Below are 26,313 nucleotides of genomic sequence, written 5' to 3' on the forward strand. Positions count from 1 at the left end.
TTCTCTTTGTCATTTTGTATACCACTGTCTTCTGACCTTTGGTGAAGAGCTTGGATAGAGTTATTACCTTAGCACCAGGTCCAGATCTATGAAGTTCAGATTCCTCCAGGTGGGTGTTGTTTGGATCTGGCTGCTGTGCTCTACTTCTTTCTGCTGCAGGCATTAGAGTTGAACCCTTTGTGTCACTCTGGCAAGATGTTCTGCTCCTGAATCACCTGGGTGGGTCTTCCCTCTAGCCTCTTTGCAGGGAGTTCTGCTGAAGGGTTCTGTGCTGGGCCTGCAGCCTGGGTCGAGTGAGGAACCATGGGCCCTGGGTCGTCTCACTCATTCTCTGGGCCTGCGCTGCTGGTCTATTCAGGATCCCGCTGGGCCCAGGGTCATCTCACTCACTCACTGGGCCTGTGCTCTGGGTCTGTTCAGGATCCCCCAGCCCCGGTGGTCTCACTCACTCGCCAGGCCTGCACTCTGAGTCTCAAAGTGGAGGCTTTTAAACAATTGCAAAACTTCTCTGTTCTAACACCATACCCTAGTTATCCCAGGAAATAGGATATACTTTGCCATATTCATGTAGTACTTTCTCATGGGTTATATAATAGAAAGTAGTAGCATTTATTTATTTAAACTCCACTTCATTCCAAAAAGGATTTGAAGCAGCTACATGAAAAGAAAAAAAAAATTGCCTACCTGTGATTTCAAATGTGCAGTCATTCCCTTCAATTTCATCTGATTTAGTCACCACCATTCCTGCTATTGGTATTTTTCCCTACCAGAAAAAAAGAACATTCCCATTAACTTTGTGGTTATATCTACATAGTTATCTTAGCTTTTCTGACTTTCTCAGGTATCACTGTTAAATAATGGTTAGATATATCTCTCTAGTCTGTCAATAGATAATGTTTCCCTATTCTAAATGTTAATCATACAAGAAAACAGGAGGAAATGCAGGTTGTCTCTGCCTAACACATTCTAAAACATAAGCTCAGGATTTATAAAAATGGTTTATTTTTCTAACATATTTTCACATGAATCAATAAACAAAATAAAGGGTCAAATTTTGTGAAAATTTGATAGCCAGGACGGTATACCAGGCAGTGGTGACTTATATTCTGTATCTTGGGAACAGACTGAAGAAAGGTTAATTTCCTAAGGCATTTAATGACTTGTATCTTAGAAACCTGAAACATGTGATTGTAATAAGACAATCATGGAAGCGGATGCCAGCTTTGCATTTTCTTAGTAATAATGATACAGTGCTGCTGCTGATTTATCCAGTCCTAGACTTAAACTTCTACTTATATATTCAAAACCTTGCTTATGACCAGAACAGTGGATATGCAGGACAAACTCATTATTTAACACAAAGGTCTCTGATCTGAGGAACATCTGTTCTTATAAGCTGTTTAATTACAAAGAAGGGTTAAAATATGTGCCTTTGCTGGAGTGAGTTTTAGTGCTGTGCTAAAGATATTTTGTCTGTACTGAAGCCTGCTTTTCAGTCTTGCTACTTGTTTCATATGAAATCAACTAACCTGATAGATGAAGCCACTCATCCGCGGACTTGCAGATAACATTATCAAGGCATTTGAAAACAACATAAGGTACCGTTCCTCTTTTTCCTGGAGTAGAATGAGAAACAGTAAATGAACACTATTTTTGTTAAATGAATTTCTGGAATCACTGCTTTATAACGCACGTCTTACAGGACCAACTGAGACATTATTGGTAATTTTTTAAAGCTATCCAACTTAGAACTAAAAACTAGTTAAATTTTACTTTGACATAAACATAAACCCACAGTATTTTTCTCTTTCCTATACATGACAGTTAAACACAAACAGCCAGACTTGTTTGTGAAGTATGTAAGATAAGCAGTCACACAATTTATGCAACCAGCGTGCTGTGCTCATCCTGGGCATAAAATAAATCTCTAGGTTCGCAAAACAGGAATATAAATTTACTTAAAAAGTGGCAAAATGAAGCAGTTTTCAAATGGTTGGAAATTTATTATGCTCTAATGTGTATGTTAAATTTTTATTCATAAAATTATTTTTTAATTATTAAGAATAAGAATTATTATATGCATGTAAAACAAAGAAGTAAATAGATTTTAATATTTTCTGTGACAATAGAATATTATGTCATTTGCAATATAATGGATGGAACTTGAGACCATAATGCTAAGTGAAATACAACAGACACAAGACATTAAATATTGTCCTGTTTCTCCTACATGAGAAACCTAAAAAAAAAAAAAAGACTTTTCAGTGAGGAGAAGGGATCAGGAGGAGGGGGAAGGAAAGAGGGCACAGGGTGGGGATAAGGGAATCGAATGATCAAGATCATCTACATACCACTTCTTCGATACGAATGTAACTATTATGTACTATAAATACACATAAATTTAAAACTGTGAGATTGTGTATGTGTTTGTGTGGACGTGCGTGTGGCACTGGGAGTCAGAAGAAGGACCTTGAGCACACTAAGCACACACTCTTCAGTCAAGCTGTAACCCCAGCCTAGCCTCACGGCTATTTTGCTTGGCGCATGACAACTGCACCTATCTAAAGGGCACGAGGCAATACTTCAGTCCATGTATGTATTGCATAACGATCCCATCCACATGATGAGAACATCCACCAGCTCAAGCCTCATCATTTGTCGATGGCGAGCACATGCAAACCCTTCTGGCCTTTGGAGTCACTACGTCCTTTGGAGGGAACTTGAACACACAAAAGCTGCTCTGGAGCCCTTAGACATGCAGTTAGATGCAAAACTTCACTTGGCTTCCATGCTCAGACCCCCACTCCTGTCCCCGCTCCTTCCTCTCATCTGAGAGAAATAACTGTTCTGACAAGTGCTCAGCCATCTGGAATCTTTCCCTTGTCTAGTTTTCTTCCACAGCCATCTCCCCTCCTTCCGTCAGCAGTCCCCTGTGTCTTACCAGCGTTTCCACTTGTGCCTGTAACATGTGCACAATGTTACAGGCCCAAATGGAAATGTCTCCTGTCCTAAAATGCCTTGCTTGCCCCATGTGGTTCCTTATAGGCAATATCGTGTTTGGTGGCACTTTATTGCAAATTAGTCACTGCCTTCATTGTCTCTCCAGTGATCTTCCCCTAACTGCACACCCCACCACTCTCCCAGTCATCAATAACTGCCTTCTAGCAACAGTCAATGGCTTCTTCTTGGTATTCATGCTCTTTGACCTACGAACCTTCTGTGGCACTCAGCTTGCTGACCACTGTCAAGTGCTCCCCCAGGAATTTCCAGGATACCAGAATCCCTCTATTCTTTTCTACCATCCTATTTGTCTTTTTCCCCCCTCTGGCCTGATTCTTCTCCTTTCACCCAAGGGGCTTATCTTAAAGATGGGAATGAGTAATAGGCTCACTGCATTAACATTCTCCAGGATATATGGCTTCCTAATGAGATTTCTTATTAACCCAAAGTAATGAATCTCTGCCAGGGGCATGTCAGGGACCATAGGAAGATGGTTTGGGAGAGGGGGACAATGGTTACACCCAATAAATCATACCAGGGGATATAATCGACCTTTCTCCCTTATCCTGGCCCCTTCTCCAGCCCCCCTGCTTTTCTTTGGCTATTTCCTTCCTAGAGTGGCACATTTGTCAGGGACCTTTAAATATCTGCCTCTCGCTTACATTTTTCCACACCACTTTCACAGTGATGGAGAGGACATTTCCACCTGGCTATTTACAGTTCCTTGAAAGTTAGCAGATTGAAAATGGCATGTGTCACCTCCTGGAGCCCACAGGCCACTCCTTCCTGTTGCATTTCACGTCTAGATATGTGCCAGCAATGCCCTCTGTGCTCCATTCCCTCCATCTGCCCCATGCCCAGCTTATTTCTAACAGTTGCCCTTTGTGCTTCTCCTCTCCTTGTGACGCATATGGTTGTCAGATTGTGTCATGTTCTCCACTGCTTGTGGCTCTTTTGCTGTTCTCCATCATCTGCTGTGTCCAGTCTGAACACATATAGTCTCACGTGTACCTAAGGTTCCTCCCAACTCAAATCAACCTTTTCTTTCACTATGCCCAAAACACTTCCTCTGATCCCAAAAGTCTGGTTTCTTTACTGTCCTACAGGGGGAAAAAATCCACATTCTTATTCTCCTAAGTGAAATGTTGTCTACCTCTTCTTTCCCTTTAGTTTCTCTGGCCCTCCTCTTCCTTTTCAATTCTATCACCATAAAGCCTTCCTGGGCTCTCCCTTCTCTGTCTTTCTACAGATACAGTTGAGGCTGTACAACCTAACATCGAGTTGAGTTGTTTTCCATGTGAGACTTGGGTTTAATCTATTTGTAATGAGTTCTCTGACAGTGGGGATTGTGGCCTATTCTTTCCCTGTCTCCCACAGCACCTACCCTGAAAAGGTGTTCAGTTTCTGGCTTGAATGTTCAAGCACTTGACCTTGATGAATAGACAAATCAAGGAAGAGAAAGCTGTGAAAGGTAGAAGAGCCAGTGTTGATTTGAAATGCCTTACCTCACACGCTCCGTACTGCAACATAACTTGTGACATAAAGATCACATTTCCGAAAGTCTTAATATCCTCCCCTTCCCAGGCCTGAATAGGTTCAGAAAGGATCTGCAACTCCAGCTGTTTTCTCTTTCTCAGATCTTGGCACTGCCCCTATAGAACCCAAGGGAACATAATGAAATAGGAATGTTTATGAAACAAACCTGAGATGGTTAGGAGACTTAAAACAAGATCAAAGTAAGATATACTTTTAACTCTCGCATTCCCACTGAGATTCCCTATTGCTCATCCTGAATCTCATGACCAGGCCCTATCCTCATAGACAAAAAGATCTACTACTCCCCATTTCTAGCTCTGCACCCTTAAAAGTTGTATAAGAAAGGGTTTTTTTTTTTCATTGTACCAAAGTATCAAGATAAAAGGACAGGAAGAGTTTATTTCTCCCTGCCTGTAAGAAATCTTGGAGGATGAGGAGCTCAAGCACCTCACACGGAGCCAGGGGCATAACTAGTACTCGGATTTGCTGGCTGGTTTCCCTGCACTAGCTCCTCTCCACCTTGTCTATCTTTGGGTAAACAGAGGTTTACTTGCAAAATAATTTCGTTTTTCCAACACAGGCTCATCTTCCAATAAAGTAAGCACCATAACAACTATAAAACCCAAAAAGGGTTTTAAAAAAACCCTATAAGAATTATGAAAAATAGACTGACAAAAATATAGAAATTCTTCCTTTATGCCACAGTGAATCAAACTGAGTTTCTAATGAAACATGCGCTACCCTTTATTCTATTTCGGGAGTAATGATTGAATGCTATAAAATACCAAATTAATTTTTCTTCCTAAAATGATGAGAAAAAAGAAATAAAGCTGAATTATGATGCTACACTGAAAATTCAAACCAAGACATAATTTAGTTTGCCAATACTATGTGGGGTGGGAACACTATATATAATTTAAGTCTTTGCTTCAGAAAGTGTGAAGTTTTCTTAGAGTAATTTCACAGCATTCATTTCAAATTGAATACAAAAATAAGCATATGGCTAGTTGTGTTACTGTTTCCAAATGAATGTAATGTCATAGTGTTTTGGAAGTGGTTTTACTATGAAATCTCTCCTGCTTCACTCAGCTAAATGGAGGCTCGGATAAATAAATTCATTATATAGATATTTTATGCACCAATACATGGGAATAAATATACTTCAGTCATCAAAGCAAGTTTTGCAACATGATCAGAAACAGCTTTTTAAAGAGGAATTTTCAATCTTATTTACATAGAAAAAATGAAAGAGACACAAATCATAATGAATGCCATGGTTTTTAGAGGATGCTTCTATTAGATTGTACCATCTAAATCTGCCAGTATTTGCCTGTTTGGGCTTACAACAGCAATCATGTTAACTTGACACCTTACTCTGGTCTTCAACTTGCTGTTTAATCATAGACACATCAGTTGCTGATCTCTCAACAGTACTAAAAATGAGGAGATAGTGGATACTCCATCACAAGCTTACAGCAGCGATCAATAGCTAAGCACTGATCCAAGTCACTGAGGATGCTAATGTCACAGCAATGCTAAAAGTGGAGCTAAACTTAATCCACCAACCCAAAATAAAGTTTTATCTCCTTCTAAAATGGTATCAAGTGGTTTTACACCAGTGTGTTCAGGAAGACCTATTAACCATGGTACTCGAGATGTAAGATTACAGATACCTTTGGTAGCAATCTATATAAAGCAGTTGTATTTTGATTGTCATTTTTTTTTCCTTTTGTGAAGGAGTTTTTTCATACGCAAAGAAAAAACTCACATCTTGCGACATAAATAGTTGAATCCAGTATTGATGCCAATCAGTAAGTGACGAATTACACAGACACAGGGTGAGCAAAAGGGGTAAAGACAAAGAGACAAAAGGAAACCCCCCACCTACACATCAATGCTTAATGTGGCCGAGACTTCAAATGTAATTGTTTTATACCCTCAGCCTGGCAACCTTTCGTAGGTAAGCATGATTTTTGGAGGACATAACTAAATGAAGCAATCACAGCAATGCTGTCCTGTCAGGAAAGCTTGTTTCCATCCTAAAGACCTTTGCATAAAGAAAGGCGCACAACACACACATCACTCTTTCATGAACAAAATGCCACACAAAGTGGAGAATGATAGTTTTATAACATCACGTACCATGAGAGATTTGAATGCTACGATTGCTTTCAGAATATCCTGATGATCTGGATGAGTCTCCTGTCAAAGAAATACATTTGAAAACAACATTAAAGGAGAAAGGATCATCGGTTTCCAGGGGGTAGGGGTGAGAGGAACATGTGGCCACAAAAAGATAGCAAGAGAAAATTTGGGGCACAATGGAATTGTTTTGTATCTCAGTTGTGGTAATAATATGAAATTATGCCTGGGTTCAAATTTACAGAACTGTCAACTGAAAGAAATTTCTTAGTAACTTAATAATTAGAGGTGCTGAGATTCCAAATGTCAGTCTATTTTTTAATCTGTAAATTGTCAATTAATTGACCTTTAAGACAGATGGCAGGGCTGGTGAGATGGCTCAGTGGTCTTAAGCACCTACTTAGAACAAGCTTAGCAAAGCACAGGGACCACGGTTCAATCCCCCAGCACCACATGCCAGCCATCCCCGCCCCCTGGTGGGCGGAGCTGGCCACACACACACAAAAATAAATAAATAAAATAAATTAATAAAAAAAAGATGCAAACATTAAAAAAAAGAAAAAAGACAGATGGCAGCAGCACTATAGGTGTGGTTGGTGAGATAAGAGTTCTCATTTCCATTTTTCATTTGGTTTTTAATAATAGCTATTCAATAGTAAATATAGTCATTAAATAACTCTTGGGGGGGACATCATTAGGATTTCAGAGTGCATAGGGGTATCTCCTTGGGGATATATGAAACTCAGCTGGAGAAGTGAGAAAACTAATCTCCCACCCAGTCAGTCTGGCATAAGCAAGTATACAACTGAGCAGAAGAGTCTGTCCCAAGCACAGAATGGTTCTGCCAATGCAAAGTAAGTTAGCATTCCTTTACAGTCAAATTTATAGCAACCCAAATCAGCTGACACCTGAGAGTTTCAACTGCTAATATACCACTATCAGCAATCATGCCACAAGACTGGAAATCTGGATAAATTCTCTTAGCCAGTTGTGAACTAGCATGAGGTGGGTGGATTATCTGATGTTGGGAATGGAAGACAACCAAAGACAGTGTGACCCAGCGGAGGCAGGGCTGGAAACAAAGCTCCACTACGAGGAAGGCTGAGACAGAGGATGGAGGCGTGCAGAGCATCTACTGTCTGGGTTTTTTTTTTTTTTCCTCAGATTGAATACTTGTACTTAAGCACTGAGAAGTAACAGAAACTGAGGATATTAGTTTCTGGATTTTTGTGATAAACAAGGAGGGGCAAACCTCAAACGGTTCAGCAACCTGGTTGAGCTTCTGGAAAGGCATCCAAAGGTCAACACCTTCTAGAGCTCTAACTGAAATCTCATTCCGCCAGGCTTTGCTCACCCGCTCCCCACTGCCTCCAGCTCTCAGGTAGCTTAGATACCCTGAGAATGTGGTTTTGCTCAGAATGCATGCTTTTCGATCCTTACAAATGCTGACAAGCCTGGCAGCATGCAACCTTTCTCTTTAAAGATAATCAACCCTTTTAAAACCTCAAAACCTTTCCCCAGACACAGGAAGAGCAACTAGGGTGAATGTCGTCTCCCCAGCGGGCCCTCCTCTCGCACCCACACCTCCATAGCCCACGCAAAATAGCACAAGATGGCTCAAGGAGCCTTTCCTGTTCACTGGTTTTTAATCACAAGAGGATTTGGGTCTCAATGAAAAAAATTCAATTATCAGGCCTCATTGCAAATCTTAATATTTTGGAAAGATTATAGCACCACTACAACTGTTACAAATAAGCCTTAAGTTTATAAACAAAATGTGATGGGACAGTGATATGTAGAGAGATACAATGAAATCTGATCCATTTATTAATCTTTAAGGAATACCAAAATCTTCCAGGAACACAGCATCAGAAAGTCAAGCAATCACAATGCTCTCGAGGTAAATATTAGTGTGCACAGGAACACGTTCTTCATATTTTTCACATCAGTTTGCTTTATCTTTCACAATAAAATTAGTTAATATATCAGAACAGCAGAGGTTTATAAAGGCCTGGTTTTGACTAAACCATCGTCTTGTGTCAGCTAGAGGAGAGTGCAAAAGAAAAGTCAAGTCAATCAGCAAACACAGACTTGAGGGGAGCAACAAGACTGAGGCTCGGAACAGAAGAGGGGAAATGCTGAGTGATCGTGAATATTTTATAGGAAAGAAGAGAGATCTTGTTTTGTAGCATAAAGAAACGAGAAGCTTGGGAAGAGAGAGAGTCAGATCGAGTGCATTTTGAAGACAAGACATTTTCTGGATCCTTAGCAAGGCTTGCTCGGAGGCAGATTGGCTTCTCCCCTAGAGCAGAGGCCCAGACTCAGTAGGGGAGTTTGGAAACTTTGCCTTCTCTTACCTCCATATGCCGTTCCAGCTCTTGCAAGAGAGTAACATACTTTTCTAGTCGCATGAATGGTTTGCTGAGACTTGTGGTTAAAATGAGGATACCTGGGCTGGATGCACCTTGATTTTCCATAAACTGTTCCAGATCATCACTAGCAAAAGAGTTTGTGGTTTTGTTAGTGCTGGATACACCATTTAAAGAATCATTGACCTAATATTATGTTATCATATCATTTATAATGTAAAACCAAATAAAAATCTGATTAACTGTTGCAAATGCTATTTAATTTATGACAACTCAATTCAACTACCTTTATTCAGCACTCCTTGAGCATCAACCCTGCACCCAACATTCCTGATCCCTGTGATCATTTATTCATTTGACACTGAGCGATTAAGCATGTATTGACAGGCTCTGTTCTCTGATGGAGATACAGCAGCGAACAAAAGAAAAATATTACCTTAAGGATCCTGTACCCAGAAGGATGGTGTGTATGGTCTAGCAGATGACATAACTTACTGTTTAAAAAAAGTCTCTTTTCTTAGTGCTGTCCCTGAGCACTCACTTGTACTTATCAGCAAGTCATTCCTTCACGTAGCATCAGGTTTGCAAGCCTCACCACAAAGTCACTTGGCCTAAGATCTCAATTCAATGCTGCAGGCTACATAAATATTTCAGGAAGGCAACAACTTAGGAAAGATCCTAATAGTTTGTGAACTATGTCCTATAATGTCTAATCCTCAGCTACTGTTTTCTTTGCCCTTTTAGTACATTTAGAGATTGTCTTTTCTCCATCAACAGTGCTGTTGAGTTCTCAAGGTCATTTTAACATTCATTTAAGTAAACTATAATTTGAGAAAGAAGCCTAGTATCTAACTGACAACATATTTTGAAACTTTCATTTGCTTCCTTGGCCCCTTGACCTTCTTGGTTACTCATGCATATCCGGCCAGTCTCAGGTTTCCTCTGATCTGTTCATTCCTCTCCACTCTTCTGCCCCCACCCAAGTTCAGGCCTTCAGCACATCCCATCAGGCTCACGTCAATAGGCCAACTGGTTTACCAACTTTCAGACTGTCTTGCCTGCGAACTGGCATGTAACTGGCATGTGAACCACTCTAGTTCAATCCCTTTCTTACTAAAACCTTTGAATGCTTCCAAAATCTTAACTTTTTAGACTCCTACGGACCTCACCACCCTTACTCCCCACTCCCCAGCAGGAAAACCCTAGTAAACAGTGGTCTTCTTATTCTTCAAAGAGTGCACTTTGTGCAGTGGTTCCCAGCTATGCTGTGTTGCTATAGGCTATGGAATGTGTCCAAAGTAACTTGTTATTAGTAATCAAGTTCTGGAGGGTGGCAAAGAGAGTGGGGTGCAGGTGATCTGTTTTAGTAATAAATACTCACTGTCCTTGGGCTACTGTGAGTAGTGGGAGAAAAAGACGGGGTTTCAACTAATACCCTACCAGCCTTGAGTCATGTGGCCACATATGTACATAACAGGAAGGAAGGGGCCAGGAATGGCTGTCTTAAGGGAACCAGCCCTGCTGCATATTTACCAGGTTTCACAGCTCTGTTCCAGAAGCAGCAGAGCAGAAGGAAGTGCCCTGGACTTGGAGATATAAAACAGAATGGGTAACCTTGAACGAATTACCTGAACTTTAAAGTCAAAGAGACAAATCTTACTTTCTAATAAAATCATGCAGATTAAATTAGCAGGATTTGTACGGTTACTAGTTTTGCTAGGATCCATTTTACAGATGAGAAATGTGAGGTTCAGGAAGGCCAAGTAATAGGTAGGAAGTGGCTCAGGTAGGGGTCAGACCAGGTTTGAAGCCAAAGTTTCAGAATTTTCAATGAGACACTACCCTGGCTCTCCACAGGAAAAGAATATATAAACTTTAAAGGAGTCAGTAAACTTTTATGTAAACTTTAAATACATCATCATGAGACAAGACAAATACCTTGCTAGAATCTCATCTTTTAAAAACTACCAGTACGCATGATTTCCAACTTAATGGAAATTCAATTGATGCTTAATTTCCAGTTATGAGCATAAAATGCATAAATTGTTTGAAAAATTCATCACATATAAAATGCAATTAGGAAAGTAACTTGGCTTTGGAGTGTGCATTTGCGTAGAAATGTTGCTGGGAGAAAGATCACTTTCTTAATTTCTTTTCACTTTGGTAAACAAATCTTACATTTTATTTCCATGACTGAATGCTGACTGCATTTGTAACATGCTATTTTAATTAATGCCTGAGTTATAGCAATTAAGAGTAAATGTTGTGGATAGTTCATTATTGCTTTTCATGCTGCATTCTAACTTCAAGTCTTGCCAAATACAGTATTATTAAACATTTCAAATTTTTTCCTTAAAGGCACATGCTACTTAACCAGACAAGTGTATCATTCAAGCTAATATTACACACAACTGTAGTACCAAGCTGTATACCAATCTGTCTTCAAAAATCATTTTTAATTTTAAACAGCCTCTTTGAAACAGCAGTGGGTTAACACTTCCTTTTCCCACTTAATGTGTTCTGCATAAGTGATGTGATTCGACAGAAGCAGGCCTGTTTGAAACTCAACATAGTTTTACTTTTCTTGCAGAATATATGGTGAGTGAGGCTCTGGCATGTTCTCAGTTGGGGTAGAAATCTAGACAAAATGATTGCATATCACCATAACACTAATGAGCTTGACCATCTCATATAACTGTTTATGTTATACCTTTTGATACATTTCTAGTTTGAATAATGGAGGATCTACAAGAGAGTCAATGACTTCTACTCACCTTCTACCCTCCTCACCTAGGACTTTCTTGGGAATTTCTGTATCCTGGAAAGAGGAGTTGGGAGGCTCAAGCCTCTGGCCAGTGGAAAAATTTCAAGAGCCCCTCACATGCTGGATTGGGTGGGTCCCTATTTTCCCTTTTTCATTTATCCAGTTCCCAAGTTTTAGCTGTCAGCTCTTTTTATTTATGATTGAGCTCACTCTGCTGGTTTCTCAAAGATAGAGGGAAATCCTGAATCAAGACTAAGAATTTTTCTTATGCCTCTTGTCCTGAAGCCAACACACAGCTCTCTGGACTTTTCTTAAAGTTACCACTGCCTGTAACAGGAAGAAATAGAGGGTGAATAGAGCTGAAAAAGAAGAAAATCACACAAATTGTTTGTGGTAGTCACTGCAAGAGACTGAAATGAGTTCCAACTCTGTCTTAGTGACAGCTCTCTTCTTCTCCCAGCTCTCAACCCTTTCCCTTGTGCAAAGGAAGGACAACACAGCATAGCACGGGGAACAAGTGGGTATTTTCGAAGGTTATAAATTATTCCCAGGAAGAAACAGAAACTACCTTAGCAAGTCAGCAGGGGAGACAGAGGGGAAATCCCAAAAGACCTCACCCAGGGAATAACAAAAGAGACTAGGGCAGCCATTCGAGTGTATGTAAATATGGGGACACATCAAGGCTGGTTTCTGATTACACACCCAAGTACCGGCAACACGAAAACAGACACGCAGTTTTCAAAAGGCACCTGTATTCATTCACACCATTTTAAGCCTAAGGGCCGTCTCATGGCCAATTGTTGCAAGCATTTCTTGTTTGATATTGCCACCTACAGACCGAAACACAGATGTTCACCTGAGCATAACAGCAGAACAGAAATCCACCAAGTGTCTCCATTTCAGCCATAACCTTCATGAAAAACAAGGTATAAAAACATATTTTCTGTGAATTTTGTTCAACTAATGTTTGCCTAACTTACCCAGAAATGCATGTGAATTATCAGAGATTATACTAGCAGTACACACATGAGAAAAACTACAAAGCTTGACATTTAAATTTTATTCTTTACGTGTAAACAATTCAGAAAATAGAAATTGAATACTATGGTATGAAGACTGCTAGGAATTTATCATCATTTCAAGGGAACAGATTAGAAGATATAGGCACAACCCCAAACGCACTCAGCCACCTTATCTTGGACAAAAGGGCCAAATATGTTTGGCCCAAAAAGAAAGCCTCTTTAACAAATGGCGCTGGAAAAACTGGCTTTCTCCATGGCAAAGATCAACAGTAGAACCATGTTTATCCCCATGCACTAAGGTCTAATATAAATATTAAAACAGAAACACTAAATCTACTGGAAGAGAAAGTACATAGAAATCTTGAAGACATAAATATAGGCAGAGACTTCATGAACAAAACCAAGATTACATGCAAAATATCACAAAAAATCAACAACTTGTAACTCTTATTAAAAAGCTTTACACAACAAAAAAATCACCAACATATTGAAAAAGCAACCCACAGAATGGAAAAAAATTAGCCAGTTGTCTCTCAGACAAAGAACTTCTATCTAGAACATATGAAGATTTTTTAAAAAAATAAGACTACCCAAATTCAATGCCCCAATCCTAAAAATGAGCATCTGAGATGAATATGCACTTCTGAGATGAAGAAATACAAATGACAAATAAATATATGAAAAAATGTTTAACACCAAAAATGTTTAACACCACCAGTCATTTGAGAGATGCAAATGATAATTGCTGGTGGGATGTAGGGAAAAAGGAATCCTGCTCTCTTGTTGGCGCGAGTGTAGACTTGTGCAACTACTGTGGAAATCAGTGTGAATATTCCTTTAAAAATGAAGATTAAAGTCCCATTTGACCCAACTATTCCCCTTCTGGGTATCTTCCCAGAATTAAAAACATAGCACAGGATATATGTGCACCCATGTTTATAGCAGCACAATTTGCAATAGCTGGATCTTGGAACCAACCCAAATGCCATTAACTGAGGAGTGGATAAAAAAAAAAAGATGTGGGATCTTTATACAATGAAACACTACTCAGCCATAAAGAAGGATACACTTGAGATTTTTATAAGTAAATGAATACAACTAGAGACCATACTCATAAGTGAAATAAACCAAGTTTGCATGTGTAAACATCATATACTCTCTCTAGTGTAATAAACTGAAAGAGTAGATAAGATCCAAAAGGTGCAATAGATATTGTAAAATGGGAAGAAACTGTTCAAAAGGGAATAGGAACTAGGATGGAGGAAATGGGAAAGGACTGAATAGAAAAAGGAAACACCTAAGAAATATTTATACAGCTAGTTTATCTTAACTCATTCATTGAAAAGAAAGGTTTGTGCTAATATCATTTGGAGAATTTTTATGCCCATATATTGTACTCTGTAGAAGTACTTTGAAAATAGCAATACATAAATATTATCTATTGTTATTTTCATATTATTTTGTTTTAATTTTTGTTTTATTTTTTCCAGAAAATAATAAAAACTAAATAAAATTCGCTAGAAACAAAATAACTAAAGTAAGTGAATGGGGTATTATAATTCCCCAAATAACTGAGTATTTTCAACTCAGTTGTATAACAAATTTTGAATCATAACAGTTGAATGTCTCTCTAATATTATTTATAAAATCAAATTCCTAACATAAGTGAACATAGTAATGTTTTAGCACATACAGTTAAAATGCAAGCCTCTATAACCAACACAGAATGTCTACCACTTGAGGTACCATCTTTTTCCAGTATTTATCTGGACTTATTTTCATATCAGAAGAAAAAAGACTTATTCTCATATAAATGTATAATATGAAAGGGATCTCATTTTACTAGAATGAGTGGATATGCTCTTATACAAACAGAACATTTATTTACTTATTTATTTTAACTTGCCAGGCAAGCGCTTATTCTACTGAGCTATCTCCCCAGCCCCAAGAACATTTGTATATTCATCAAGGGAAATGCCTCTGAATAATTTTTTTCAGTATTGTAGATTTGTAATAAAGTGTTCATACATTCCTGACAAAGATTTTGTCTAGTACACAAGTTTAGGACTATGATTCCCTCTTAAACTGTTTTGTTTTTTCAAAACAAGATGACAGGACATTAACAATGGTTGTCATATTACGCATACTCTTTCGTTTTCATTGCTGAAGTTGAAATCCAGGGCCTTGTGCACTGTAGGCAAGGGCTCTACTATTGAAGTCCATCCCCAGCCCTGATTTCTTCTTGAGAGAGAAGGAGGTGCCAGGAATATTGCACAGGACTTGGACTGCAGCTATGCTGAGTTTGTAAAGCTCAATGCTTTGTGTACACATTATATTTTCCATTCTTTGCATGCCTGAAGTATTTCGTGCTTTTTCCCTAAAAAGTAACTGGTGCCTGGCAGGTAGAAGATGAATGAAGTTGATATGGGCACAGTGCTAGTAACCACCCGGGTACTTTGTATTTATTACTTCAATTAATCCTCATAACAACCATGCAAGGTAGATGACTTTATCTTCATTTTGCAATTAAGGAAACTAAAGCTTAGAAGCAAAGTGAATTACCTTGAGTAACACAGCTTCTATGTGGCAGGATTTAAAATTGAGACAATGTGAAAATGGCAAAACTTTAGGCTCAGACTACATAAGGGCATGTAAGGACTTAAAAAGAAATGATGATGAGTTCCACTTTGGGAATGGTGGCATGAGGTGTTTATGGCACCCACTTCACAGCAGAGTGCGACTGATGGACACAATAAAAGCAACACTTCAAGTTTCTACAAATTGCTGTAGTGGCAAGTGATAAATGCTTATTCAAGAAAATGTACTAACGTTTATAAAGAACAGGGAGACATTTGCCATTTGAGCTACAACCTGTTCTATTTTTCTCTTCCTTCCTCCCAGACCAGTCTGACAGATAATCCACTCCAGGTAAGTATGATTGATAGATATTTCTCACCAAAAGGGCAGGCCACTGTCACATCCCATCTGCTTCAACACTGAGTGAAGAGACTACGTTCACAGGGAATGTGGCTCAGAGGAATAAGGGACACTCCCTTCATCCAGCAAACCATGCAGCACTGGCACTGTACCTGAGCACAGAGGTTCTGAGAGGACCAGGAGCTGCTACTCTGCTCACTGCCTAGAGCAGTAAGTGAGAGGTTTTTGCCAAGAGGGAAGAGGCAGAGAAATTAAATTCTTCTAAGGAACTGAGTTTATTTAGAAAAAGAGCAGGAGACATTCTAGCCTAAAGGATCTTGCAAAAACAATGGAGACTTTACTAGTAAGCAAATAAAAGGAGGCTGAAGGCAATAAGAGCAATTGCCTAATACTATGGGTCAGCTGGGTCACTAAAGAGATACAGGGAAAGAAATAGTGAGAAGTGCTAGGAAGGGTCAGACCAAGCCCTGAAGTCTGCTTTCAAGAACTACCCTAGCTTGAACTTAATTAGGTCAGATGGCAGAACAATTTATGCCCCCAGAGCACTGTGAAAATATTGGAGCCTATCAGTTGAAAATTCATGGATCCCAAACTGGAGTCAACAGAGAGATTAGGAAGAGAGATGGACAAAAAGAGTCCTGTCCTCCCAGAGGCTGTACAGTGTGGGGAAACAGACCGCATTAAATAGTCCAATTATATTACTAAACAAAAAAATGAGCAAACAACAATTTCAAAAGCCCCAAAGAAGGAGTAATATAGTTAATATCCGAGTGGTAAAACCTAAAATTATCTGAAACATCTATTTTTAATCAAAAAAATTAGCAGCATGCAAAAATATGGAAATGTGTAATCAATGCACTAAGCAAAAATGAAAGACAAAAAATTGACTAAGAGAGCAATCAAAGGTCAGATTTAACAGACTTCTAAGTACCCATTTATTACGTTCAAAGAATCAAAGGAAGCCTAAAGATGTAAAGGCAGCTATGGTAACAATGTCTCCTTAAGTAAAGAATGTCAACAAAGAGAAATTATGAAAAAGAAACAAAGGAAAAACTTGGACTTCAAAGTACAATAACTGAAACTTAAATTCTAAGTAGAGTCCTGGCAGCAGATCTGAATTGGCAGAAGAGAAAACTCAGTGAACCCAAAGATAGATTGATGGAAATTGTACAACCTGAAAAACAGAATAATGAAGGTAAGTAGAACCTTAGAGAAATATGGGACATCTTTAATCACCACAACATATGCACACAAGACATAACAATAGAGGAGAGAAAATGGAGGAGAAGAAATACCCAAATGAAGAACTAAAACTTTATTACTTGAGGAAAATGTTAATCTGTACAACCAAGAAGTTTAATAAATTCCAAATAGGATAAATACAAAGAAAAGACAAATTGTCTTTAAATGCTGAAAGATAAAACAAATTTTGGAAAGAGCCAGAAATAAGGGCACCATCATGGGCCAGGGAGCGTGGATAATATTAACAACAGGCTTTTCTTCTGGATCGTGGGGGCCAGAGACACTGGGCTATCATTCCCAAGTTACTGACAAGAGAAAACTGCCAACAAACAATGCTATAGCTACCCAAACTATCTTTAGAAATTGATGGTGGAATGACACATTCAAAGACAAAAAGAAATGAGAATCCTTTGCTAGAAAACTTACCTTACAATAAATATGAAACGAAGTCCCTCAGGCTGAAAACAAACAAATCCAGATATACATTTAAGTTCATCCATAAAAACAAAAAGAACCAGTGAAGGTAATTAGGAAGCCATGTAAAATACATGCTTGCTTCTTCTTTTAACTGATATAAAAGCAAAAAGACATAATACAATTCTAGAAAGGATTTATCTCCATCTGATGTCCATCTGATCTACTAGAAATGCTGAAGCAACTTCTTCTAATGAAAGAGACATCAATGAGTAAGAACAACGCATGGGAAAGTAGAAAGATAGTTACTATCATTTTAAAATAGCCTGCTATCATTAAACGGTATTTTTGTAATTCTCAAGGCAACCACAGAGCAAAAACCTATAATAGACAAACAAAAAATAATAAAAGGAATCAAAACACACAATTAGAGCAAATCACTTAGTCATAGAAGCAGACTGGGAGGAAGCAAGAAAAAAATGAACTATTAAAACTAGAAAACAGGGTTGAGGAGATAGCTCAGTGGTCTAAGGGCCTGCCTGGCAAATGCAAGAACCCAGGTTCAATCCCCAGTACTGCATGTTGTGCGGGACTTGAACTCTGGGCACTCCCAGCCGGCCACCAAGATTGGGCGTGGTGACATATGTCTGTAATCCCAGTGCTGGGGAGGCTGATACAGGAGGATCACTACCAGTCTAAGCCATATAGTGAGACCCAGTACCAAATAAATAAATAAATAAATGATTAAAAAACTAGAAAACAAATTATAAAATGGCACAGTAAAAAAGGATACTCCATATAAATGGAATCCAAGAGAAAGCAGAGCAGTCATATTTATCTCAGATAAAATAGCTTTTCAATCAAAAGCAGTAAATTTTAAAAAGTCATTCTATAAAGAAAAGGAGTCAATTCAGCAAGAAAAAATAACGATTCTAAATACATATGCATCTAGTATCAGAGCACTCAAATATACAAAGCAAATATTAATAGATCTAATGAGCAAGGCACATTCTAATACAATAAGAGTCAGGACTTTTAACAGCATTGCATAGAGCATCCAGACAGACAATTAGCAAAAAACCCAGCAGAGCTCAAGTGCATCCCACTTTGGATGGACTCCACACCCATCCATATAACATTCCCTCCAACAGATGTAAAACATACATTCTTCTCCTTAGCACACGGAACATTCTCTACGATGGATCATACGACTGCCCACAGAACAAGTCTAAAGAAATGTAAGAGAATCAACATCATATTGGCTATCTTTGCAGACCCTGATAGAACAAAACTAAAAGTCAATAAGAAGAAAAACTTGGGAAACTATTGAAATAAATGGAAATGAATCAATTTACATTTGAACAGTTAATGAATTTAAGGAGGAAGAATTCAAGAAGGAAACTGGAAAGTTTCTTGAAACAAATGAAAATGAATATGCAATGTAAAAAGCCCCATGAAAGACAAGAAAAGTAGTAGTAAGAGGAAAAGTTACAGTAATCAATGGCTCTATCAAAACAGAAAGACCTGCTTGGACATTTCGGGTTTTTTGTCCATCGTGTTTTATTTGCTTTCTACACCCCTCATGCCCAGAGACACTGCTGCATACACCACAAAAATCAAACATCTCCCAGTGACCTTAGCCGCATTTTCATTTGCTCCCAGGTGAGAATTCAGGCAAATGTCCTCAGAGGCCAGACAGCATATTACTGCATATCAACTTATGGTTCTGTTATATCCCATATATTACCCTTTCATGTACTAAAGACATCTTCTCTTAGAGATTTTCATTTTAGTATATCTTTTTTGAAAAAAATCTCGTGTTAACTTGCCTCCACATTTTCCTTTGGAAAGGACATCCCAGAAATGACATTTTTGTGTTTATGATGTTGCTCTTCACAGCTTTTCTTTACAGGCCTAGTACAATCTTGGGAGTAGGGTTGCTGTATGCTGAAGGTCTGACAGTAGCTCTTAGCCTGGCCTATCTTAAGTAGTTATGCTGTGCATATTTTATTGGTGTGCCATGTTTGATTTATCCCTGATACCATAAATTTGGAGTTTTTCTGAGAAATGGAGCAGTAATATAATGCATTAAGTCATTAAAGTACATTTGAAGCCTTAAAAAAAAAGAAAAGAAAGATATCAACTTATGGCTGTATCACGAGGAACTAGACAAACAAGAAAAACCATATTCAGCATTAGTAGAATGAAATAATAAAGACCAGAGCAAAAATAAGCAAAATAGAAACAATTTTTTTAAAAAATCAATGAAATTAAGAGTTGATTCTTCAAAAGATAGACAAAATTGACAAATCTTTAGTTACACTAATAAAAAGAGAATAGATTCAAATAAAATCAGAGGTGAAACCAGACATTCCTTTTGCGTAAGAGTTAAAGACACTGTCTTATAGTGATCTATGCACACCTATGGTTAGGAGCAGCACAACTCACAACAGCTAAATCTTGGAAGCAACCTGAATGCCCATCAACAGATGAATAGAGAAAGAAAATGTGCCATTTCCACACAGTGGTGTGTGGAGGCCCACCTGAGCAGCTCTCCTTAAAAGAAGAGCGATTGTCTCCATTTTGACTGAGCCTGACCCTATTTACTTGTATTGTTATGTACAGAGCTGGCTAGGACTGCTGTTTATCCTTCAGTTGACCTTAAGCAATGTATACTGGTCTAGCTGAGGTGCTGGTGATAGTCTTTGAAGGTGGCCTGCGTGTTTCCCTGGCAACCTACACCTGCTGCTCTTTAGTGTGAGCCGGGTTGAGACAGGACGGTAGAGCTAATGCTCCACGGCGCCAGCTGGGATCAGCCTCCAGACAAAGGCCATGACTTCCTGGGGCTTGAAAGGCTACACCAAAGCTGAAGCACCAGACTTACCAAAACACTAGATACTATATAATGCAGATTACTCTCTCTGCATATCCTCTCTGCATATCACAGAGGTAAATTTAGGCCACCCACCTGGCTCAGCTCATAGTAGTCTCTTTCCCACAGTTCTCAGTCAACCCTCAAGCCACTCCCCCATTGAATAAAACTGGGTGAGGCCCTGGGTCGCTCTCTTGGTTCCAGAAAGCCATCTTCGTTGCTGGACTTAGAGCCCCTTGACTCCCTGATGATTGAAGATATAATTTAGTGTCTTTATTTTCACCGTGGGTTGCATTGTAAGTGGTAGATTGGAATCAATTTGATGGGATTCCAATAATGTAACTTTGGAATTACAAATATTGGCTTCTTGCACCGAGACGAGGACCTGGAAGTGTCTCCTACAGTGGTGCCCTACTCAGCCGCAAAAAAAAAAGATAAATTTGAGTCAATGTAGGAAAAGGAATGCGCTTTGAGACCATAATACTCAGGGAAATGAATCAAACACAAAGCTTAAATATCACATGGTTTCTCTTATATGAGAACCCAAAGTATAAATAAAGAACAAAATAAGATAGATGACAGCAAGTAGGAATATAGATCCTTTCTTCAAGAGGAACTGGATCAAAAGATGGAGTGAGGGAGGAGAGGACAAGAAAAGGGGGCAAAAAGGAATCTAGATATGTTATGTACATCCATGTGAATTATCCGGGGCAGGGGAGATGGCTCAGTAGAATAAGCACTTGCCTGGCAAGCACAAGGGTCTGAGTTCAATCCCTGGCTCTGCCAAAAAAAAGAGTTAATTATCATAGCTATAAAAAAATAAAGCACCCATTAATAAATTTAATCAAATAGGTAAAAGAATTGTTCAGTGATCATTATGAAATACTGCTGAAAGAAAGTGAACAACACACACACAAAAAAATGGAAAACTGTCCTTTGTTTATGGATTGGAAGAATTAGTATTTGTACAATGTCCATACTACCCCCAAAGGATCTCCAGACTCAATAAAATCTTTATCAAAATTCCAATGACATCCTTCACATAACTAGATAAAACAATCCTAAAACCTATATATAACCACAAAAAGTTTGAAGTAGTCAAATCAACGTTGGATAACAAGAACAAAGCAGGATGTATCACATGACCTGACTGCAAACTATACTACAAACTTGTAGCAACCGAAACTGGTTTGTACATGAACACAGATATGAGACCAAAGACACAGAGAGCCTAGAAGTAAACTCACACATTCACAGTACCCTGATTTTCAACAAAGGTGATCAAAAAGGACTGGACAAAGGATAGTCTTTTCAGAAAATCATGTTGTGAAATTTGTATATCTACCTACATAAAAATGAAGCTAAATCCCTACCTCTCAACAGTTTCAAAAATCAATATAAAGTGGACTACAGACCTACATGTCAGAATTACAGCTTGGAGCCTACAAGAAGAAAACATAGAGCAAATGCTTCATGATAGTAGGAGGAGTAACAATTATGGGGGTAAGACCCCAAGATTATAAAAAAACAAAAGCAAAACTACACAAGTGGCATTACTTCAAACTGTAAAGTTTCTATACAAGCAAAGAAAACAAAGAGTGAAGAAATAACATATAGAATAGGGGAAAATACTTCAAGTTATGCATCCGACAAGATGTTAAAAGTCAGAATATGTAAGAAACTCAGAAAACTGAATAGAAAAAAATTCTGGTTAAAAAAGTGAGCAACAGACCTATGTTGTGGTCTGTGTCTAGTTGTTCCCCCCCCCCCAAAGCCTCATGCAGTCATGGGCAGGGACTTCTAGAGTTTGAGATTAAGTCATGATCCACTGGGATTATGGGTATGAGTGCTACACCCAGCCTGGGGCAGATAGCCTGAATTCAACATTAGGGAGACAGACTTGCTCTCTGTTGCCTCTGTTGCACTTGTTGCTGCTGCTCCTCCATTTTGCTCTCTGCTCTTTGCCGCCGCCATGAAAGGTTGCTCTCTGCCCTGTGCTGCTTTGCCTCGGAGACAGCTGAGTATGGACTGAAACCTCCACTAACTGTGAGCTAAATAAACCTTCCCTTCCTTCATTTTGAGTGTTGAGTATTTGTCTCAGCAATGAGAGAACAGTAACTGAGACAGCTTAAATATACATTTTTGTAAAGAAGATGTATGAATGGTCAACAGGTATATGAAAAAAATGCTTCCCATCACCAATCATGGAAAGGCAAATAAAAACTACAATGAGATATCACTTCACTACACTAAGAATTGTTCTTATCAGAAAAGCAAAAGAATGAATGCTGGTGAGGATGTGCAGAAAAGGGAACCCTCGCAACACTTATCATGGGAAAGTGAATTAGTACAACTACTATAAAAATAGTATGGATGTTCCTCAAAAACTTAAAAATAGAACTACCACATGATACAGCAATCTCACTACTGGATATTGACACAAAGGAAATGAAATCAGTATATGAGAGATGTCTGCATTCTCACATTAATCATAATATTTTTCACAATTGCCAAATGGCCAAGATGTTGGAACAACATAAGTGTCTGCCAACAAATGAATAAATAAAGAAAATGTAAGGGCTCGCCAAATAGCTCAGCAGATTAAAGTGCTTGCTTAGGCAGACACAAGGGCTAGGAATTCGATCCTGGTGTTCGATCCCCAGGACTGCCGTGCTGACCCTGACCCCAGGGCTCACTGATACGGGGATTGAAACTGGGTGTGTTGGTGCACACCTGAAATTCCAGTACTTGGGAGGCTGTAAACAGGAGGATCACTGTGAGTCCAATGTACACAGTGAGACCCTGTACACCCTGTCCTAAATACAAAAAATGAAAAATAAAGAAAATGTAGCATAATACAGAATGGAATATTATTAAGCCACTAAAAAGTATGATTTATTTCACTTAATATTATGGTGTTGCTGAGGATATAGCTCAGCAACACAGCACCTGCCAGGCAAGTGCAAGATCCCTTGTTTGATTCCAGATACCAAAACAAGCCAAAATTATGTTATCAGGGTGCATCCATTTCCCCACAAATAAGCAAAGTAGTGTTCTATGGTGTGCAAATACAGTACCACATTTTCTTTATCCATTCATCTGTGGATAGGCATACAGGTGGCTCTCAAGACTTAGCTACAATGAACTGAGCTGCTATAAATACAAGTATGCATATGCATATAGCACTGTAATATGATGTTTTTAACTCTTCTGTGAAGATACTCAAAAGGAGAATAGCTATGTCAAATGGAATTTCTAGTTTAGTTCCATGAGCAATGCTCATCTGGTTTCCATAGTGGTTGCACTAGTTTACATTCCCAGCAACAGTGTAGAGGTGTTCTTTTTTCACTGTGGCCTCTCCAGCTTTTGTAATTATTTGATTTCCTGATGATGGTCATCCCTTCTGAGGCAAGAGGAAATCTCAGTATGGTTTTAATTTGCATTTCTCTAATGGCCAGCCATGTGGATAATGCCTAATTATTACATGATTTCTCTTAGATGAGAAACCCAGAGTGAAAAATAAAGAGCAAAATAAAAGATAAATGATAGAAGTAGAGAGACAAATTTTTCTTAAAAGGGAAGAGGATCAAGAAATGGAGGGGAGAAAGGGAGAAGAAGGGTAGAAGATAGAAAAGGGAAGTGGGACGTGTTACGCGCAAGTACCAACACCACGTAGGGATGTAAACATAATGTATTAGAAACATGCACCTCAGAACAGATAAGGAGATCAACAGATGAGGGTGAGGGAAGGAATGTGGATGAAAATCAGAATGAAGATGTGTTATGTACATGCACCAGCTCCACACAAGGATGTGAACAGTATGTACTGTACTTGTGTACTGATAAAGTAATTTTTATTTTTAAAAAAGGATGCAATTGCTTCATTGTCAACATGTCTAGAAATGGAGATCATTGTGTTAAATGAAGTAAGCCAGGTACAGAAGAAATGTATGCACTCACAGATGTGTGGAATCTAGGAAAACAGATGTTACAAGAAGTTCTGGGTTGAATGGTGGGTAGTCAAGGTTAAAGGGAATGGGTGGGAAGGGATGGGGAAACAAGCAGTGGTGCTAAGTTAGGAAGAGGAATAAAGCTCTGGTTTGCTATTGGATAGTAGGGTGACTACATTCAACAATGATGTTGTATACTTCAAATAGCTAGAAGAGAAGAATTTGAAAGTTTTTCCAACAAAGTTATGATAAATACTTGAGGGCATAGATAATGGTTAAAACACATGCATCAAGGGCTGCTGAGATAGTTCAGTGGACTGAATGCCTATTTAGGGTAGTGCAGGGACCAAGGTTCAATCCTGGGCACCACATGCCACGCTGGCCCTGCCCCTGGGCATGCTGAGCTGGCCACCAAGACAGGGCGTGGTCATGCACACCTGTAATCCTAGTGCTGGGGAGGCTGAAAACAGGAGGGTCATTATGAGTTGAGCTGCATAGTGACACCCTGTACCAAATGCATCTTTTTTTTTTTTGGTATTTTAGGGAAGGGTCTACAGGGTGTTCAGGGTCTCACTACTAGATCAGATTCGTAGTGATCCACCTCTTTACAGCCTCCCAAGAGCTGGAATTAGAGGTGTGTGCCACCACTCCCAGTCTCAATTGCCATCTCAGCGCATCCCCTGGGGCAGGGCCAGCACAGCAGGCCTGGGGATCAAACCCTGGCCTCTGTGCCTGCTTGCAGCTGCTTTAATCCACTGACCTATTTGGCCAGCCCCCCACATGCATTATTAAAAATGCATCAAAACCAAATTTAAAAAAGATACTATAGGCAAAGATCAGAACAGACATTTTTCCAAATGAATATATACGAATTGCCAGTGGGCACATGAGTGGCACTCAACATAGTATTCACTAAGAAAACACAAGTCAAATAGCAGTGAGAAGCTTGGCCATCCACTCATATGGCTATAAGAAAAGAAAGACTGACAACAGAGAATGCTGCTGAAGTTGTAGAGGAAGCGGAACGCTCATACACTGTTGGTGGGAAAGCAGCTCCTGAGCGTGCACTGGCAAACAGTCTGATTATTGCTCTCCAAGTACAACACGCTGTCACCACGTGCTCCGGCAGTTCTACTCCTAGTTACCTACCTGAGAGAAATGAAAACAGATGCCTATGCAAACACTTGAGTATGAATCCTGAAAGCAGCATTAGTTCTAATCCATCAACAGGTGAGTGGAAAAACAACATGTGGCATCCATAAAATAGAATTTTATTTTGCAATTTGTAAAATGATGTGCTGATACATGCTGCAATGGGAACCTTAAAAGCTTTATGCTAAGTGGAAGAAGCCACGCACAAGAGGCCACATGTTATGTGATTGTACTTAAATAAAATGTCCAGAATAATAAAATCCATGTTGGATGGAAGTGTAATTAGTGTAGTTACCTGGGGCTGGTAGGATTAAGGGAAAATATAGATTATGACGGTAGTTACAAATATTGTCAAAATCCATGTTCTGTTTGCTTTACTAGTTAAATTGTATGCATTGTGAATTATAACTCAACAAGGCTCTTGTATAAAAAGAAAAGGATAACATTCTATTATTAAGCTGGGCAGTGAGCATCTGGGTGCTTACTTTATTATAATTCTTAAACTGGCATTTAGGTTACTTTTTGTGGATAAAATGTACATCTTAATGAAAATTTTTAGAAGTCTGACAGACCTGTATTCTGGCTCTACCACTTTATAGCTACACACTGTCCAGGGTCTTATCTGTAAGGTAGAGGGAAGTAACCCCTTCATAGGTTTGTATATCATGTGCCTGGTACATCACACCATGTGTCCATCTATTATTAGCTAATGTTGGCTGGAAGTGGTTGAACTACTTGCCTGAAATATTCAAAATCTTGGCCTCTCTTGTTTTAAACTGCAACCTCCCTATTTGTTATTCTACAAGAGTTCAAAACTTTGATCAGGGGGCTGGCGAGATGGCTCAGTGGTCTAAAGCACCTACTTAGAACAAGCTTAGCAAAGCACAGCGACCGCGGTTCAATCCCCCAGCAC

The 26,313-nt window shown here is 39.0% G+C and overlaps 1 protein-coding gene across 1 annotated transcript in view; it reads right to left on the reverse strand.

Annotated features, from left to right (window-relative positions):
• Arhgef6 (Rac/Cdc42 guanine nucleotide exchange factor 6) overlaps positions 1 to 26,313 on the reverse strand; it is a 151,876-nt gene that overhangs the window by 16,289 nt on the left and 109,274 nt on the right. The window contains 5 exon segments of the mRNA XM_023703265.1: positions 685 to 763; positions 1,530 to 1,616; positions 4,506 to 4,652; positions 6,679 to 6,738; positions 9,036 to 9,174. Of these exon segments, the coding sequence (XP_023559033.1) occupies positions 685 to 763; positions 1,530 to 1,616; positions 4,506 to 4,652; positions 6,679 to 6,738; positions 9,036 to 9,174 (512 nt within the window).

The sequence above is a fragment of the Octodon degus genome, unplaced genomic scaffold (assembly GCF_000260255.1).
Source record: "Octodon degus isolate 3935 unplaced genomic scaffold, OctDeg1.0 scaffold00167, whole genome shotgun sequence".
Taxonomy (NCBI): domain Eukaryota; kingdom Metazoa; phylum Chordata; class Mammalia; order Rodentia; family Octodontidae; genus Octodon; species Octodon degus.